This window comes from Oncorhynchus masou, chromosome 32 (assembly GCF_036934945.1).
Source record: "Oncorhynchus masou masou isolate Uvic2021 chromosome 32, UVic_Omas_1.1, whole genome shotgun sequence".
NCBI classification, from domain to species: Eukaryota; Metazoa; Chordata; class Actinopteri; order Salmoniformes; family Salmonidae; genus Oncorhynchus; species Oncorhynchus masou.
The window spans coordinates 51,790,996-51,810,748 of NC_088243.1; the positions used below are offsets into that span (position 1 = coordinate 51,790,996).

Here is a 19,753-nt window from a genome sequence, read left to right on the forward strand (position 1 = left end):
TAGATAAGGGCTATAATTATTTTACTAATCCTAATATTAGGACACAGTAGGCCTGCATTGGTTTTGCAAGTCCTAGCATATGAATAAATGGTTCATTTGAAACTGTAGCGTGGACTGGATTGTGAATAATCTGTATATGGGCTGTTTGTTTGCAGTGTCAGAGAACGATCTCTCCCTTTATCCTTGACGTCACTTGCTTCTACATCCACAAAGTCTTAAACCCTGCCTATTTGTAAAATGTGTCTTCTTAAAATTGTATTTTTAACCCTAAACTTAACCACACTGCTAACCGTATGCCTAACCTTAAATTCAGACCAAAAAGCACATTTTTGTTTTCATGATCTAGCCAGTTTTGACTTTGTGGCTGTAGAATCTAGTGGAAACCCTTTATCCTTCGGTCTCATGACATTTAAGACAAAAGCTTTATTGACCACTTGCTTAGTTCATTGAAAAAAATGTGAGAGCCAGGCAGCCCTTTTGTTAACCTTGTGAACTGACTCACTTAACAGTAACTCTGCCTGAAAGGGATCAGTTATTCTCCCCCAGAGTGAGTAACTGACTGCCGTGGTTTATTCACATCCTTCCATCCCCACATCCCAAACACCCATTTCATGGTGTCAGCTGTCCCAACTAAGTTCCCCTTAGCAGCAGTCTGGCTAAGTACTGGCTTTCAGGTGACATCTTGTACACAAACTGACTTAGAAATGGAGACCATATACAGTATGGATACCAAGCACAGTAGAGTACACAGCATACCATCCTAAAGTAAACAACTCGGCTAAGATGTGTGGGACACCTGCACTCTTTCACATGGTGCTCTTTTACGCAGTCTTCTCTGGACAGTTTACGCCTTCTTACCATTTCTAGATGGATCTGGTTTAATGCTAATACTCCCACGTCAGTAAGAAGGGCTGTTTTGAACTGTGCTATCACCTAATGTTTTTTTTCTTCTCCCTGTTGGATTAACAAACTAGATTAATGCTTGTGCACACACAATGTCTTTCTTGCCGTACGCCTTGTAATTTGGGGCATGTGTAGGCTAACCCTTTTGTTGGCAGGCGTCTAATTGTGTGAATGCACCCTTGATGCAACTTGTAAATTCATGATACCCATTTCGTAGTCCGACTTGGTCACTCCTTTTAGTTTAGTACCAGAAGTAAAGAGAATTCCATGGTTTTGTGCCTCTGGTTCTAGACAAACATTAAGGTATGTGAGGTTTTACTCAACAGCTGAAATTACTTTGGTAAAGAAGAACTGTGCTGTGACGAGCTGACCCACCACTTTAGAAATACAGCCTCGTATGGGGGTCCACCCATTTTTGAAAAGTGTTCACTCAACATAGCAAATAAAGTTGGGTTCAACCTCAATAAAATAGACAACACTTCCTTTCATGATATCCTAAAATTTCACCCATTGGAAATACTTATAGTAGTTCTTCCTTCCAGGCAGCTTTGCCCTGCAGTAGCCTTGTTTGGAATGTCCTGGTTACTGTACTTCTCTTACTATGTTTTATTGGATATCCTGTTTGGTTGTTGTGGCCCTCTTGACATGATACAAACACAGTTCAGTTCTGTGGAATAGATGGTTTCCTGCCCAGGGCTGAAAATGGACGCTAGGAAAATGATTGGGATCCGTTTGCCCGCATTGCATTCAGTATGAACATTTTATGTTGAGCTACTGGCCTAGTACACACACCACTAACTTTACTTGCACACAATCTATATCTGTCCTCAGTACTCCACAGGCTGTGTATAATTTAGACTGCCAGAGAACTTTCTCACCAGTTGAAAGTAAAGTATAAGCTACCAAACAAAACGCCCAGTGTCATTGCTTGGCACTACCGTTCAGTAACTATATTCACATGGAGTATTTTATTTTTACCTTTAAAAAAAATAGGCATGAAGGCCTTGCAGTTTCAGGGGATTTTTGTGTTCAAAATAACTGTGGAAATGTGTTGTAGCCCATCCCTAATTAAGATAATGTAATCAATTATTTAACCCAGTTGATGGTTGGCACTGGTTCCACAGACTGATAACTCTATTACAGGTCCAAACCAGCCCCGAGTGATTGTTTTGCCCCACCCAAAGTTTTTTGCATAATAAAAATGGGACTTGTTTTTGGTCAATGACTAAAATCACCAGGATTTTTGCAAAAAAATCTGTTATTTCGGAAATCTGTTAAAGTTTTGACAAATAGGAACAATCATTGTGTAGATTTGGTCTAGACCATCCAAGTTTGAAGGCGTGCATTAAAATAATAGCCAATTTGTGGAATAATACCTGAATATGCAAAGAATATTGCATATTTCCACCTTAGTGTACCTCATTTTGGGATGCATCACCATGAAGAAAATGACATTCATATCCATAATTATACATTTGTGTAGTATGTTACCATGTGTAAATCCACTTCGTGTAGTTCAATAACCAAAATAGATTTTTTTTCAAACTCACTGTGGCATGTCAAAGCTGACATCTTTGAATCTTAATTTGGAGCATATAAACTGAGTGAGATTTTACTGAAATTCTGTCACCAAACTTTACATCGGCACAGTACTTCCAGTAAATTGTGTTTTTGTCAAATATTCAGTGTACATATATTTTAAGTGAAAAATCTGAGACGCCGGGGCAATTCCACAGGAATGGAAAAGTAATCTATAAAATGTTTCTAAATGGTCAACTCGTGAGGTTTTGCCATCATGCTTTTGCATGATTTACAATTCACAAAGGCCTACCTGCAGTGAGTACTCCATTCATCTTGTATCCAACCCCTAACATATTCAAATTATTCAGTCATGTAACACCACATCAACGGTAGGCCTAGGCTATATCTTGCTTATTGAGAGAGTGACAAATGCAATACAATTTACGGGAGCCTAGTATTTTCTTTTAGTTGCGGTGTGCTAAGATTTGCCATTGCGTTAGGTTTGTTGCAGTTCCAGTGTAGTCAAACATGAATTTCCTGTGTTTTATATATAATATTTCCACGCTGAGGTTTCGAGAAGTACTGTGAAATTATGATAACCCTGTGCACAATGTCTATTCCACTTTGGCTCGGCATAATTTCATTGAAATTACGTGGAAACAATGTTCATTCAACCAGTGTGTGGACAGTGGGAAAGCCCCTCCTTGTGTGTGTGTGTGTGTGTGTGTGTTTCTGTTTGAATAGACTGCCTGAAATGTCTGCCTGTTTTGGCCAGCCTGGCGACATCGCCGGTAAATGAGTTAATAGACCAATAAGTCCTAAACCTCTCTGCCAATAACAGCTCATGTTCAGTTTTGCCTTCTCCACTCAGACCACTCCCAGACAGTCGTAGCAAAACTCTTGCTTGAGAAATTGCTCTTTGCTAAGATCTTTTACCATTTTTTATTTATTGAAAACAATCACAATAAGATACTTAATTGTTACCCAGGAATGATTTGATAGAACTGCTGCATTGGACTTTACTTCCTATTCCACAAATATTAGAAGTATCCTGGATGTTGACTAGAAAACAGTTTCAAAGGACACTAAGGCTTCAATCGCACAATATGTTCAGCACAGCAAATGTGGATTTAGATTCTGGATGCGAAAACCAGATGGCTCTCTACTGACTCTGCTGAAGAGTGTGTGTGAAAGTTGTAATCAATGTGTTGTCTGTCTCATAAACCTTGCTAGTTGCTATCTTCTAATCCTTGATTGCGTAACATAGGTGACTCCTCATATCTGACTTTGAAATAGGCAAGCTCCAGTACAAAAACAATGCTCAAACCTGGCTGTGTCCCTATATGGAATTGGCAGACTCCTCTGTTTAAATTCCCCATAACTGCCTGTGTTCAAATGCTTTTTCATCTTCTAAGTAATGGCTTGTTTATCTAACAGTCTTGTTTCTATCATTTAATGCTGCTCCTTTCCACCAACTCTCTCTCTCTCTCTCCTCCCTTTCAACTCCCCCTGAAAAGTTAAAACATGAAACGGAGGACGTCATCGCTGCTGGCCAGTATTGGAGGCAGTCCAAGGTCAGTCCGTTAGCCCAGTTGAAACCTGCTGCCTCTGAACCATGCTGCCCCATTGAGTAGTTTGTGACGGGTTGGTCACGTGGTGAAACCCTGGGAGGTTATGGTCCATAGGCGAACTGTGACAACCCCAGGTGGAATATTCCGCCCAGAATGCAGTTGTTCATAAGTACAACTATTATGATTCCCTTTGGACTGTGTGGACCTGTATAGACTAGACCAATCTAATTTATCATGTAGTCTAAATCAACTGTGGGTGGTGTTTATGTTGTAAATGTACGTCTCTTTGTGTTGGTGGTTTTTGTCAGTCACATTGTCCACCTAGGTAATAATGCCTCTATCTTTTGAAGCTTTATTCATCTGTGAAGCAGCGATTGGAACATTTCCTCAGAGTATGACAGAGGAAATGACTAGGCAGTATCAGATGGGAGAGTACTGGTAAAGATGGCTGTTGTCCAGAAGTCAGGCTCATTAGATCAGATTTCTCTCTGCTCTCATGTGTTAAAGTCATTGCAATGACTGTGCTGCTTTTGTCGCCTGACGAACGCTGTGGAATTTTTCAACGGCCGATTCCACACCAGCGGGAGCAGAAAATATTTTTGGTATCTCCGATTTGTTCAGGCAATTCTTACATATAAACTTCATTGGGAGGAAGGATGTTTGACATGCTTTTTACATTTCTATCACCAATCATGACGAATGAAGTGATTTTAGGCCCTTTTTAGACCTATACACGTCTCCCGTAAGGCCCTATGATCTGTGAACCGTACATGATACAGACATCTTTGTGTCAATATACTCCTTATAGTGTTTTCTCAAATATGCAGTATGTGTAGATTCTGATAATTGTTTAAATTCAACATTACTATCCAGGAAAGCTAGGTTTCCAAAAGCTGGGCCTAAAATAGCGTCTAAGAGGTCATACAAAAGATTTTGTTGTGACTGTTAAATATATTTGTTGGTCAAATTGAGAAATTGTGAGAACTCAACAAAGAAAAATAAACTGTATTATGAAGCCAAGATCAATGATGGGAAGAATGATGGGGAAAACCTTGGAGTACTTATTTTTGCATAAAACAAATAATGAAAGAAATGCAATTTAAAGGTAGCATTTTTGTATGGGATAGGTGGACAAATTATTGTTATCGATCAATAATGAGAAACCTCCTGGCATTGACAACCTAGATGGAAAGCTACTAAGGATGGTAGCTGACTCTATAGCCACTCCTATAGTGTTTGTCCTCCGGCCTGGAGGGAAGCCAGTCATTCCACTTCCCAAGAATGGTAAAGAACCAGTAAAGGCCACTAACAGCTGCTTATTCAACACTATACGAGTCATCAACCACAGATAGGGAATTTACTGCAACTCTTGCAGTCAGTTTTAGAATGGATGGCCAGTTATAGACTGGTCCTGAACATCACTAAATCTAAGAGCATTGTATTTGGTACAAATCATTCCCTAAGTTCCAGACCCCAGCTGAATCTGGTAATAAAAGGTGTGACCGTTGAGCAAGTTGAGGAGACTAAATGACTTAACGTTACCTTAGATTGTAAACTTAGATCGTAAACTGTCATGGTCAAAACATATTGATTCAATGGTTGTAAAGATGGGGTGAGGTCTGTCCGTGATAAAGAGACGTTATGCTTTTTTGAATCCACAAAGCAAGTCCTGCAGGCTCTAGTTTTTATCTTAATTTTTATCCAGTCATATGGTCAAGTGCTGCAAAGATGAACCTAGTTAAGCTGCAGCTGGCCTAGAACCGAGCGGCATGTTTTATTATTTATTGTAATCAGAGGGCTAATATCAATAATATACATGTCAGTCGTTCCACAACTCTTAGCATCACTTGTTTATTATAAGAAATCTGTTGGAAATTCCAAATTGTTTGCGTAGTCAATTTACACACCAGGTATGCCACCAAGGGTCTTTTCGCAGTCAGAACGAATCCAAAGAAACATACAGTATTATACAGAGCCATGATTGACTGGAACTCCCATCTCATGTAGCGCATCAATGTGACCTACTTTTTGTGTGTATGTACTGACATGTACAGTGCATTTGGAAAGTATTCAGACCACTTGACTTTTTCCACGTTTTTTGTTATGTTACAGCCTTATTCTAAAATTGATTAAATAGTTTTTTCCCTCACCAATCTACTGTACACAATACCCCATAATGAAGAAGCGAAAACAGGTTGACATTTTTGCAACTATTAAAAATATCACATTTACATAAGTATTGAAACCCTTTACTCAGTAGTTTGAAGCACCTTTGACAGTGATTACAGCCTCAAGTCTTAGGTATAACACTACAAGCGTGGCACACCTGTATTTGGTGAGTTTCTCCCATTCTTCTCTGCAGATCCCCTCAAGCTCTGTCAGGTTGGATGTGGAGTGTTGCTGCACAGCTATTTTCAGGTCTCTCCAGAGATATTCTGGCTGGGGCACTCAAGGACATTCGGAAACTTGTCCCGAAGCCACTCCTGTGTTGTATTGGTTTTGTGCTTGGTTGTTGTCCTGTTGGAAGAATGAACCTTCGCCCCTAGTCTGAGGTCCTGAGCGCTCTGGGGCAGGTTTTCATCAAGGATCTCTTTGTACTTTGCTCTGTTCATCTTTGCCTCGATGCTGACTAGTCTCCCAGTCCCTGCCACTGAAAAACATCCCCACAGCATGATGCTGCCACCACCATGCTTCACCGACGTAATTGTGCCAGGTTTCCTCCAGATGTGACGCTTTGCATTCAGGCCAGTTCAATCTTTGTTTCATCAGACCAGAGAATCTTTCTCATGCTCTGAGTCTTTAGGTGCCTTTTTGGCGAACTCCATGCGGGCTGTTATGGGTCTTCTTACTGAGGAGTGGCTTCCGTCTGGCCGCTCTACCATAAAGGCCTGATTGGTGGAGTGCTGCAGAGATGGATGTCCTTCTGGAAGGCTCTCCCGTCTTCACAGAGAAGCTCTGGCGCTTTGTCAGAGTGACCATCAGGTTCTTGGTCACTTCCCTGACCTTCTCCCCCAATTTTTCTCAGTTTGGCCAGCTCTAGGAAGAGTCTTGGTGGTTCCAAACTTCTTCCATTTAAGAATGATGGAGACTACTTTTCTTGGAGACATTCAATGCTGCAGAAATGTTTTGGTACCCTTCCTCATATGTGCCTCGACACAATCCTGTCTCGGCGCTCTACGGACAATTCCTTCAACCTCATGGCTTGGTTTTTGCTCTGACATGCATTGCCTTTCCAAATCATGTCCAATCACTTGAATATGTCACAGGTGGACTCCAACCAAGTTGTAGAAACAGCTCAAGGATGATCAATGGAAACCAGATGCACCAGAGCTCCATTTCGAGTCACGTAGCAAAGAGTCTGAATACTTATGTAAGTTATCTTTATTTTTAAGCAATTTGGAAATCTGTTAAAGCTTAATCTTTATGGGGCATTGTGTAGAGATTGAGGAAAATGTATAAAATTATAAATGTTCCTCAATTTTAGAATAAGGCTAACGTAAGAGTGTGGAAAAGTGAAGGTCTGAGTACTTTCCCACTGCCTCTATCAGTTACATACAGTGCACACGCACGCTACACGTTTAAAATTGTAAAGCCTTTTGTCTAAGGTCTTTCGTTATGTGTCGAACCCCAGTAAGACTAACTGTCGCTAATGGGGATCCTACGAAATCATTATTAAAAGTATATCTCAACTAACCTTTTTTTGAATTTGCTTAACTTCCAGAGTGGCCTCTGGTACTTAATGATATGACCCATTTCATACATAGAACTTGACATAGGTAATTAACCAAACGCAGCTTTACATTAGGATTACACATTTAGCAAAGGGAGTTCCCTTTGAATCAATTTCCCATTCACTGTGTTGGTGGTGCTCATAAAATGTATCAAATTTAGAATTAGGTGGTTTACATTTTAATTTGGACAGACTTTACAAATCTGCTCATGGGGCATGCTGAGATCACTTGCCACATGTTCCATTATGATTTATGTTTTTCCATGCAGTGAAAATATATAATTATACAATTTCTAATGTCACACCAAAGGACATGTCTTAACACAGGATGAAAGAAAAGAATCAGTCAGAATTTTGTAAAAATAAAATTAAAAAGTGTATTTCACAAAATATAAACTGTTGTAAAACACACACAAGAACATTAAGCAACTCCTGAGTGGCCAGCGGTCTAAGGCACTGTGCTAAGAGGCATCACTGCAGTGCCTGGTTCGAATCCATGCTGCATCACATCCAGCCGTGATTGAGAGCCCCATAGGGCGGTGCACAGCGTCAGCTGGGGTAGGCTGTTATGGTAAATAACAATGTGTTCTTAACTGACTTGCCTAGTTAAATAAAAATAGGTATGAAGTGAAAACATTTCTGGTGTTCAAACAATCACCTGTTAACAATGCTTAAAAAGTGAACATGTAAATCATGCTAATGCTCTTTTTATTTTATTCTAGAATTTATTCATCTTAACATTTTACTGAAGTGAGTTAAATAGTTCTAAACCTCTCTTTTCTCTATACCTCTTTCTCCATTTCTCCCAAAGCTTTTCTATTTGTGATGGTCGCAAAGACTTAATTCTAAATCTTTTAATTTCCCCCCTGGATTTCTGCTTTAGATACAGTGCCTTGCGAAAGTATTCGGCCCCCTTGAACTTTGCGACCTTTTGCCACATTTCAGGCTTCAAACATAAAGATATAAAACTGTATTTTTTTGTGAAGAATCAACAACAAGTGGGACACAATCATGAAGTGGAACGACATTTATTGGATATTTCAAACTTTTTTAACAAATCAAAAACTGAAAAATTGGGCGTGCAAAATTATTCAGCCCCCTTAAGTTAATACTTTGTAGCGCCACCTTTTGCTGCGATTACAGCTGTAAGTCGCTTGGGGTATGTCTATTAGTTTTGCACATCGAGAGACTGAAATTTTCTTTTTGCCTGTTATCTAACAATGTACCCAGGATCTTGATTAGTACTGAACAAAAACATTAACGCAACATGTAAAATGTTGGACCCATGTTGCATGAACTTAAATTAAAGATCCCAGAAACTTTAAATAGGTACCAAGCTTCTCTCCAATTTTATGCACAAATTTGTTTGCATCCCCGTTAGTGAGCGTTTCTCCTTTGCCAAAATAATCTGCCCACCTGACAGGTGTGGCATATTAAAAAGCTGATTTAAATATTAGCATGGTAATTATAGGTGCACCTTGTGCTGGGGGCAAAAGGCCACCCTAAAATATGCTATTTTTTTGCCACAGATGTCTCAAGTTGAGTGTGCAATTGGCAAGCTGACTGCAGGAATGTCCACCAGAGCTGTTGCCAGAGAAAGGAATGGTAATTTCTCTTCCATAAGTCACCTTCAGCGTAGTTTTAGAATTTGGCAGTACCTCCCACCGGCCTCACAGCCACAGACCACGTGTATGGCATCGTGTGGGTGAGCGGTTTGTCAATGTTGTGAACGAAGTGCCCCATGGTGGCGGGGTTATGGTATGGGTAGGCATAGGCTACGGACAACACATGCATTTTATTGATGTACGCCTCTTGGAGGGAACGCAACACCCTGCTACAACTCTCCGTGGAGTGAAAAAAGGTGTGCGGGTAAGGATGACAGAGGCAGAGAATATGTACCATTTACAGGAAATTTATTCTTCCACCTTAAGAAGGAAAAGGAGCTGGACAGAGGCAAAGAAAGTAAGTTCCCCCTCTCCTACCTTACCTGCTTACCCACTGGTTACTTTTCTTAGCACCACCTGGCGCCCCTAATAAACACTGGCTTTTCAAGCTGCAGAAGGAGTTGGTAATTGAGGACAGCTGTATCCCCTGACAAGAGGGCGGGGTCAGAGCTCCAATTAGTGATGGGCTGACCAATCAGCTGCTTTGGAATCCAGGAAGCCATTTCCTGAAACACATATACATACAAACCCACAACACAGAAACTGGGGAACCTAACGATGGCAATTTGAATGCACAGAGATACCGTGACGATCCTGAGGCCCATTTCATCTCCCACCATCACCTCATGTTTCTGCATGATAATTCACGCAAGGATCTGTACACAATTCTTGGAAACTGAAAATGTCCCAGTTCTTCCATGGGCTGCATACTCACCAGACATGTCACCCATTGAGCATGTTTGGGATGCTCTGGCTCTACGGGTACAGCAGCGTGTTCCAGTTCCCGCCAATATCGGCAACTTCGCACCGCCATTGAAGAGAAGTGGGACAACATTCCACAGGCCACAAATAGCAGCCTGCTCAACTCTATGCGAAGGAGATGTATTAATTATTGATCCCCATTACTCTTCCTCTGGTCCAGCAAAATTAAGGCAGTTTATACAACTTTTTATTTTTTTATATATATTTTTTTTTACATTTAATAAATTCACAGATGTCACAACACACTGTGTGCCCCTACTACCACACATCTACAGTACTAAATCTGTGTGTGCATGTGCTTATGTTTCTTGCTTCACAGTCCCTACTGTTTTTATTTTTCTGTTTTTTTTAAAATCTAAGTTTACTGCTTGCATCAGTTACTTGATGTGAAATAGAGTTCCATGTAGTTATGGCTCTATGTAGTACTGTGTGCCTCCCATAGTCTGTTCTGGACTTGGACTGTGAAGAGACCTCTTGTGACATGTCTTGTAAGGTATGCATGGGTGTTCAATCTGTGTGCCAGTAGTTCAAACAGACAGCTTGGTGCATTCATGTCAATATACCTCTCATAAAGTAAAGTAGTGATGAAGTTCATCTCTCCTCCACTTTGAGCCAGGATGGATTGACATGCATATTATTAATACTAGCTCTCTGTTTACATCAAAGGGCCGGCTGTGCTGCCCTGTTCTGAGCCAATTGCAATTTTCCTAAGTCTTTTTTTTTGTGGCATCTGACCACACAACTGAACAGTAATTAAGGTGCGACAGTAGTCAAGGTGTTTATGGTGTTACGGCAAAGTAGTGCTTTATTATGTACGTACTGCTCCCCATCTTAGCTACTGGGCTCCCGAGTGGCACAGCGGTCTAAGGCACTGCATCTCAGTGCAAGAGGTGTCACTACAGTCCCTGGTTTGAATCCAGGCTGTATCACATCCAGCCGTGATTGGGTGGCACACAATTGGCCCAGTGTTGTCTGGGTTTGGCCGGGGTAGGCCATTGTAAATACAAATTTGTTCTAAACTGACTTGACGAGTTAACCTTTTTATTTACAACAGTATTATTATTTTTATTAACATGTTTTGACCATGACTGTTTACAATCTAGGGTTACTCCAAGCAGTTTAGTCATCTCAATTTGCTCAATTTCCACATGATTTATTACAAGATTATGTTGAGATTTAGTGTTTTCTTTTTTTTTTGCACTGTGTGAGGCAAATGGTGGTCATGCCAGATACTGACTGGTTTTCTGATTCATTCCCCTACCTTTTTTTTAAGGTATATGTGACCAACAGATGCATATCTGTATTCCCAGTCATGTGAAATCCATATATTAGGGCCTAATTTATTTATTTCAAGTCTTATTTCCTTATGAACTGTAACTCAGTAAAATCTTTGAAATTGTTCCATACTGGGTTCATTTTTTTTGACCGTGTCATTTTTGTGTCACACCAGCGGACATAACATCACACCAAAGGATGTTTCATGCAGTTTGGGCAATCTGGGGCCTTGGAGTTTTGCTAGCATTCCACTACTGTACCCACTAAAATATGTTCACATTATGTCATACAGATGAATGATTTCAAGCATTTTCATGTAAAAGGTGTTGCCCCAAATGAAAATAAAACGGACACTAATGTGGGAGGATGAAAAAGGCCTATATATTGATACATTCATAATCAAAAACTCACCCTCAGATCATGCCATGTGCTCCAGTCATATCTTCTGCACTTCCTGTTTGGGCAAGGATCCTTCAACCGCAATGGCTTCCAGATAATAGCTCGTTTTAATATCACAATATTGCGCCACACCGGTGGACATAAATAAATAAATGTTTTTATAATCAACTACATTTGTTCAGAGAAAATTGAGTATGGATGGCCTTGGGAAATATTCTCACGAATAGACATGTGTTAACATGCTACATATCGGTGAGAAGGGTTTTGCTTATTTTTCTTAATTTATATTTGAATTTTATCACACAAACGTGTCACATTTAGTTAAAGAACATTGTAAAAAAATGTTATTAATGGTATGAGTCTAGATGATCCAAACAACGCAGTGTCTTCATAACCATAAAATTGAGTTTTCACAAATTAAAGTAAGTTATTCATGTTTTTGGCACATTGAAGTGAAAAAAAGCAGTGGCACGTCAACTACCCATTTATTCTCAGACCTCCTCGGGTATTTGTACTATGCGGCTGAGTGTGATTGAAAGTGTTAGTATTGTAACTTCTCTCCCTTTCGTTCACTCTCTGTTGATATTCCTTGTTTTTCTAATCATCGCATCCAGACTTAAGTTCATGTGGAAATTAACAAGTTACTCCTAAGTAATTGCATTTGAAGACCTTTATCAAGACTGCCCCCGAACCAGGGATATTGACTTGCACAAAGCATAGCCATTCTCATAAGCTCTAACCCCTCATCATGCCCTTAATAAAATTGGCAGGAAATCATACATGCCGAGGAGGTAATTGCATTTGAATCATCTTTATTAATGGAGTAACTAGTTTAGCACGTGTTGTCGAATTCCAAATTGCCTCAACATCCTGTTTAGTCATTCTGTGGGGCCAGGGGCTGGGACTGGCTGTCTCTGACCCTCTGACTTCCTTGTGGTGCGTCTGAGGCGATCCTGCTGGGTGCTCCAGACCAGAGCGATCTCCAGCCTCCAGACAGGCCCCTCCAGTAATCTGCCCCAGCCAGGCACAGGCTGCTTATCTCAGCCTCTTCCTGTGCCACGGCAGGGCGGTGACGTGTAGGGCGTTGTGGTAGAGAGAGACTGGTAGCCCCGCCCTGATCTCTTCTCAAATAGAGAGCAGGGTTATGAAAATGGTTGTTACCATCGCAGGAGATTCACACAGCTGAGTTACAGTAAATGGGGATGAATAAAATGCAGTGCCTGATTTGAATCTGTGTTATTGTAGTCAGTCCATATAGACAATGGTCTTATTTATTAGTATCCCAAATCCCTGGAAGGCTTCCCTCAGTAATATAGTTAAGTCTTTCCCTCTGTCTCCATAGTAAATGCCTGTCTCTCCCTCACAGCAGTGACTGCAGCATCATGGCCTCTGGACCATCCGATGTGATGACCAACCAAGATCCTGCAGACCCCACAGAGTGCACAGGTAAAACCACACTAACTGGCTTTGATAGCCATTTTAAAGGGGATCTTCACTATTATCTTGTCATTGGTAAATAGCACTACCACAGACAAGAGTTTCCTATCTGATCAGATTTACAGTATCTAGTCTGTAGGGAGGGAATGGCAAAATGACTCCTTGTCCACACAGTTTACATATATCCTCAGAGGCATAGATCCATGTCTGAGAAGCCTTGGGGTTCATTGTAAGTTGAAGTGATACAATTATCATTGTGAGAATCCCTCCACATGATCCATGCAAAGGTATTCGTGTTTCTTCTAGACCTGTGTGCTGTTAGCTCTCTCAGAAAGCATTGGCCTTCAGGGAGGATCAGGCCAAGCTTAAGAAAGCGATATTATTACAGTTTTATTGGCAGGAAATTAAGTAAAATATAACACATCTCACCACCCCTAAAGAACATTGTAAAAATATCCATCCGCCAACCCTTCAACCCTACTGTGATGTGCTCTGGGAACGAGGAAGTCAGGGACTGCAAGGTCAGGCTCGGCCCCGTCTCTGGAGGGCTAGCCGGGATGTGGATTAGCCCTTCCCTTCAGGAATGGGTCACACTGACAATCTCCTCTATTGGATTGAACTTCTAAAGCGGAGGGCGTTCATTAAAGTAAATAATTTGTCAATGGCTGGTGGTGTGCCGGCCAGGCGGCGTGCCAGGGGATAATGTGGCGTACCCTGATAGTCAGGGGGAGGGGGTTAAGCTGCAGTCAAGATAGAAGCCCCGTGTGTAATATGTCCGTGGAATTAGAGGGGTCTTGGCCATGCCTCTTCCAAAGGGTTACAGTTTGTAGTAGAATAAACATCAACTCAAGGAGAGTAATTAGTTGTTAGGTACGGCAGTGCTCACCAGATCAATGAGAATATTTAGTGGGAAAGTTTCTTGTGTCTGACTGTTTATGTCCCATCTTCCCATCTAAGCCCAAATTTGGCTTTTATCTTGGTCTCCGCTTACATGTTTAGCTACTACAGTATATACATTCATAAATCTGTAGTAATAAATCCCTCTCCTACTGGACTTTCCCTTGATTTGTTGACTTCAGCCATACTGAATGGCCCAATTCAAAGTGTGTGTGATAATGCCAGCTCCAAGGCCTTGTCTGTAATTGGATCTCAAGTGTTTTCCAGAGAATGTGAGCCACAGGATTGTGTGGCTTTATATATAAATATAGTCACTACTACCAACTTTCACTTCTCCAAGGCAGTGCTTGCTCTTTAATCAGACAATTGTATTCCTAGCTGCTAAAGGTCTCCATCCTAGGATTGTTCATGTTGTAGTCATCCCTTCTCAAATATTGGCAACATTTGTATGGATCCAACTAACTTGACCTTCTCTTTGATAATTGGCCTTTCTGCTGCACCGTTTCGCCTTCTTCTGCTATTTTGGCGTAATGTCATATTGTATCTAAAATAGTGTCTGCTGTATTATGATTTTGCACCTCAACAAACAGTTAAGATCTCTGCCTTGTATTATTCTCAAGATTTTGGGGTTAGGGACAGTTTTTAGTTAAAAAGAGGTGTTGAGATTTTAAACGGGTGCTACATTTTAAATGGAACTGAAGTGTTTCACTACCCCTCTCACTTGGTAATGCAAAGGTATATGGGTTTTTGACCAACACATGGTAAATTACTCTCACTTTACTTGAGCTCACATGAGGGAGTAGATGTTCGTTTAAAAGCTTTCATTAGGTAGTCTTGTTTGTTTGCTAGTGAAAAGACAAATGGTTAGGGAATAGCTCCCATTGTAAACTGGAGATGTTTAACCATGATATCTATCTTCATTGTAAGGCAAGAAGAAGTCCAAGTTCCAGACCTTCAAGAACTTTTTTGCTAAGAAGAAGAGAAAAGAGGCTGCAACTCCTGCCGGGGACAATGGGTTGAAGTCTAGCCAGTCCAGTGACAATGTCAATGCCCCTGAACCAGCATTCCTCATCCGGTCTGAGAAAGACGAGGGCTCTGGGTAAGATTTATATTTTTCTCACAGGTATCTTTTGGTCATCACTATGGCAACAGCCTTCAGGAACAATAAACACAATATTTACATCTTACAGTTAAATGCGAAAATACAAGCAATTTCATCCTTAACAAAGAACAAATGTGTCACTGAATTTCTCCTCTGTATGTTTACAACATTAAAGGCACACATTTGTCCTTCAGGAACAATAAACACAATATTTACATCTTACAGTTAAATGAGAAAATACAAGCAATTTCAGCCTTAACAAAGAACAAATGTGTCACTGAATTTCTCCTCTGTATGTTTACAACATTAAAGGCACATATTTGTCCTAATAGAGTGGACCGCTGGGAATTAACGTTCTGCCTACCACTTAGTCACCTGAATAATAAATCAAGTCTTGTCCGCTAATTTTAGAGTTTAGCGAATTTTACTTCATTAAACATGTAGCCTCATAGGCTACCTGCTGCAGACAACTTCCCCAGAGACATGGATCGAGTCCTAAATGGCTCCCCATTCAGTGCACTACTTTTGATCAGGATCCATGGTGTTCCGTTTCAAAAGTAGGTCACCATATAGGTAGTAGGGTTCCATTTGGGACATTACCAGAGCTAGTGACTTGTCATTACTGCTCCTTTAGGTTTTTCTACAAATGTTATTAGATTTATTCCTAAGTGATTGGATGGATGACCCAGCCACTGCCTGACTGCTACTTAGGGGAGAGCTCTGGGGCCTCATTTATAACCTCGAAGTTTCACACTAAATGTCTGTGTGTCATTTCTGAAAAGACTGCATACGTCAAAAAATATTGATCACGCCATACATCCCTGTGTTTCCTGTTATAACTCAGACCTGTTGTAAACATTGTGAACAAGCATTATAGTGCCACCTGGAAAACTCTCATGTGATCTTTTTTGATGGTGACAATAACGGCCTTATTTGCAGTTTGAGTTGAAACTTTTGGAAATAAGCCATAGCATTTAAGGTGTGTTGCCCGAATACTATCGCTGTAGTATTCAGCAAAGGTCTGTGACTATTTCTGAAGAAAAAAAAAATCGATGGCAAATTTGTTTGCTGAACATTTTATTTAACAATGTTTTGCATTGACCGTTTCCCCCAACCTAACTATGTGGCACTGCCCGTGAATTCTGAAACATTGTCTAGGCCTACTCGAGGCATTTGAAATTGTATGGTGAACTGTCTGTTCTACTGTAGGCGACTTTTTTTTAATTTTACGTTCTATTGTAGCTAACATAACCGAAATAGCTTATCTATTTACTACTGTGAAGTAGTTACAATTCATCCCATCTCTCATTTAAATTGTAACTTCATTTGTTGTATTAGCTACTTCGGGAGTATGAAACCATTTCAGTCAGAAATGTGAGGAACTTATTCTGCATTGATCATGGAAAAAGATAATTAGGAATTTTTTTATTTATTGCAAAGATGAAATAGATTTTTTTGCTCTTCTCACTAACGGCAAATAATTGCATCATGTCTTTTGGATTTTATGAATAAGCATGTCATTTCCCCCATTTGCACAAAATACTTACAAAATACACTGCTGGCAAGGCAGTGCTTCAACCGTCAGAAATTGTGTGCATATATGGTCTGCGGGAAGTTAAGCATGTTCTCACATCAAGTACATTTCTTTTATATATGCCAACTTTTGCGTGAACAGGTGCTGTACGTTTTGTGGTAGTGTTTGTAAATGAGGCCCCAAATGATCTGATTTGTCATTTTAACATAATCTCACACTCAATTGTTCTATTTCTTTTTTTTTGCAAGGTCAAAAATCTACATGGGAAATAAGGCTCTGTCACATGACAGTGTCTTTGTCTCTGATTTGCCCCTGTCAGAGGTAAACGAGGATCTGGGAGCCTTTCAGAACAACATCCATGGAAATGTCAAGTCTCTACAGGTGTGTAGTTAAGCCTGTGTTCCATACTTGGACTGGCTGTAATTCTGGATTTTGTACCTATAGTCCTATATCATACACCCACAACAAGTGAAAACAATGTGTCTCCGTGGCTCGTGTTAGTATCTGATATTCAGCTCTCTTAAATCGGTATTAGCTTTGGCACTCTGTCCGTAGAACCTGGGTATAAAATTAGCCAGTCTGGTCATAAGCCGGGTAGACTGGGAGCTAGCTAGCTAAGGCTCATCCTTAGGTCTTACTACCTGGAGTGTTCTGGGCAGACTGCCACAACGGGCCGGCGTGTACGCGCAGGCTAATACATACAGCGGTCTGATGCACAACAGTGTTGACTAGGCACAACAACATGCTAAAATGGAGATAACAGATGTTTGGCTGGTGGTGTTCAGTCTATAATAAGTCCATTTGGAGAAGGATAGGGTTTCTAATACCTTTTGTTGGAAGGAGACAGACTTGAGACTGTCCTTGAGAGCAGCTGAGCTCATTCAGATACACACACTGAATGGACACTATCTGTGATACTGCTTTCTTTCACCACGCAAAGTTTGTGTTTCAGCTAGAATGGACCGATTGTTACTTAACTCACTTTCACTTATCATTCTACTTTGACGAGTTCTCAACCACCAGGTAGGGTAGCATGCTCTCAGAACATGTGATCTGAAAGCGAAAAACCAATCTTTAGTACTCTATTGCTGCACACAAGTCATATTTGTAGAAGTTTTACATTAATACATTGCAAAATCAAGGTTGATAAGTATGTTGTCCTGCAGCTCCAGCTGAAACAGGCCATCCGGCTAGGCTCTCCTCCGTCTCTGTGTGTGAAGGGGGATGACGCAGGGACTCTGTCTGAGGATGATGGCCTTCCCTGCAGCCCACCAGAGTACTCCACCCTGCACGCCGTCCTGGCTGGGGTGTCCCACAGGGTACGCATCATTATGCAGTGAGGACTGGCATCGTGTTCATGGGGTCAACTTCATGTTAGCAATTATTGGACCAGATTAGCTACATAGCTAGTTCTGGTCTTCAGTACCTAGTACATGCCACACAATTATAATATGTGACTGCAGTCACATGATACCTGCACATACCACACATTCATGTTTCATGAAAGCTACCGTGAGGATGACTTATGCTCGTGCTTATGTCTACAGATATATTGCTGTCTATCACCCTTTTATAACTGCGCCGTCACTCATCCTCTCTCTCTCCTCCCAAACTGGTACAGAGGAACAGCTCCCTGAGTCTGGAGGGAACAGACAGTGATGAAGACCAGGTAATATCCCGCTTTCCATGCTATTTTGTTAATATAGTCTTGTGCTTCCTATTCAGTGGACACATTGAATGATCCTCCTTGTCATTTGACCATCATGACCAATCAGAATGCACCATTAGCCCAACGAGGCAGAGAGGAGGGTCTATCGTATGATGTGGAAGAAATGGATCAAGATGACTGGGTTGTATTGTCATTTGATTTTAAGGATAAATGTTCCCCAGATGTATTACACGTGTTGACGTCTTGGAGTACATCTGCCTTGATGATGTATAAAGCTGTGTGTCTTCCGATGAAGCTTGTACTCTTCAAGAAATGACAGCTTCTGTGTCAGATACAGTGTTAAGCAATAGGAGTGAGTCAGGATGGAGGCATTGTTGAGCTTCATACGTCAATGATATGTATACCATATGCGACTGAGGCTCAGCTACATGTGTTGTTGGCCATATTTACACCATACATGTACACAGTGGTTTGTTATATACATCAGAATTTAGGATACTTAGATACTTCTCTTTTCTGCCTCTCTATGTCTGTGAATGATTTGGCAAAAGTCTCATGATCAAATGTAATTACTGCAACGTATTCATGCGTTAACGTAAACAAGACAGTCAGTGGAATAATGCTGTGTGAAGTGTATCTGCCTCAGCACGTATGTTGGCGTTATTATCGCAGCTGGCACGCTCACATAGACTTGGCTAGTTTCTATGAATGCTGATTGAATCTTTTAAGCTTTTCTCAATTGAATTTGATTGAAAGGAATCTGCCAAGGGACTCCAAATAATCGTCTGAAGTTGTGAAAGGAATGTCCTAAAAAAAGGAACCACAATTGGCATTTGATTGACTTAAAAAGGCTTACACAGCCCTCTGATAGCACGTTCAATAGTAGCTTCTATTGTTTTTGTATATATGATAGTATACTGTTTTTCTTTCTCTTGAGCTATCTTTTCCACTTAGCCAGGAGTTTAAAAAAGGGTCAGAATAAAATGGAAAACCTGCAGAGAGTAAATCACTCCACTCAGCATTCCAACTGCTGCCTCGTGGGATGACAGGAAGATATGGGGGGGGGGGTCCCATAGGAACTGGTGTACTATCTTACCATGTGTGATTTTTCAGTAGTTTCTGACTGTTCGTCCTGAATGACAAACATAACGCAGGCACACACAGATGCACTTGTTTATTCTCAAAATTCCAAATAGTTGTCACGCGCTTGTGTTTTGCCTCGCTTGTCATGCCTTCAGCTGGGCCCGGAGCTGTAACAAGCTAGAGATTGTTTTTCGAGCCATAAATGG

General features: G+C 40.8%; 1 protein-coding gene across 6 annotated transcripts in view; it reads left to right on the forward strand.

The window, feature by feature from the left end:
• The window catches only part of zgc:66433 (uncharacterized protein LOC321250 homolog), a 32,850-nt gene that overhangs the window by 5,728 nt on the left and 7,369 nt on the right, over positions 1–19,753 (forward strand). For 5 of the 6 annotated variants that reach the window (XM_064954312.1, XM_064954311.1, XM_064954308.1 and 2 more), the window contains exons 2-6: positions 13,192–13,271; positions 15,087–15,258; positions 17,044–17,176; positions 17,962–18,114; positions 18,417–18,464. In XM_064954312.1, coding sequence (XP_064810384.1) covers positions 13,208–13,271; positions 15,087–15,258; positions 17,044–17,176; positions 17,962–18,114; positions 18,417–18,464 — 570 coding nt within the window. In that variant the 5' untranslated portion in view covers positions 13,192–13,207. Of the gene's footprint in view, positions 1–3,941; positions 3,999–13,191; positions 13,272–15,086; positions 15,259–17,043; positions 17,177–17,961; positions 18,115–18,416; positions 18,465–19,753 lie in introns of all 6 variants that reach the window. The other variant, XM_064954309.1, reaches the window with a different exon arrangement.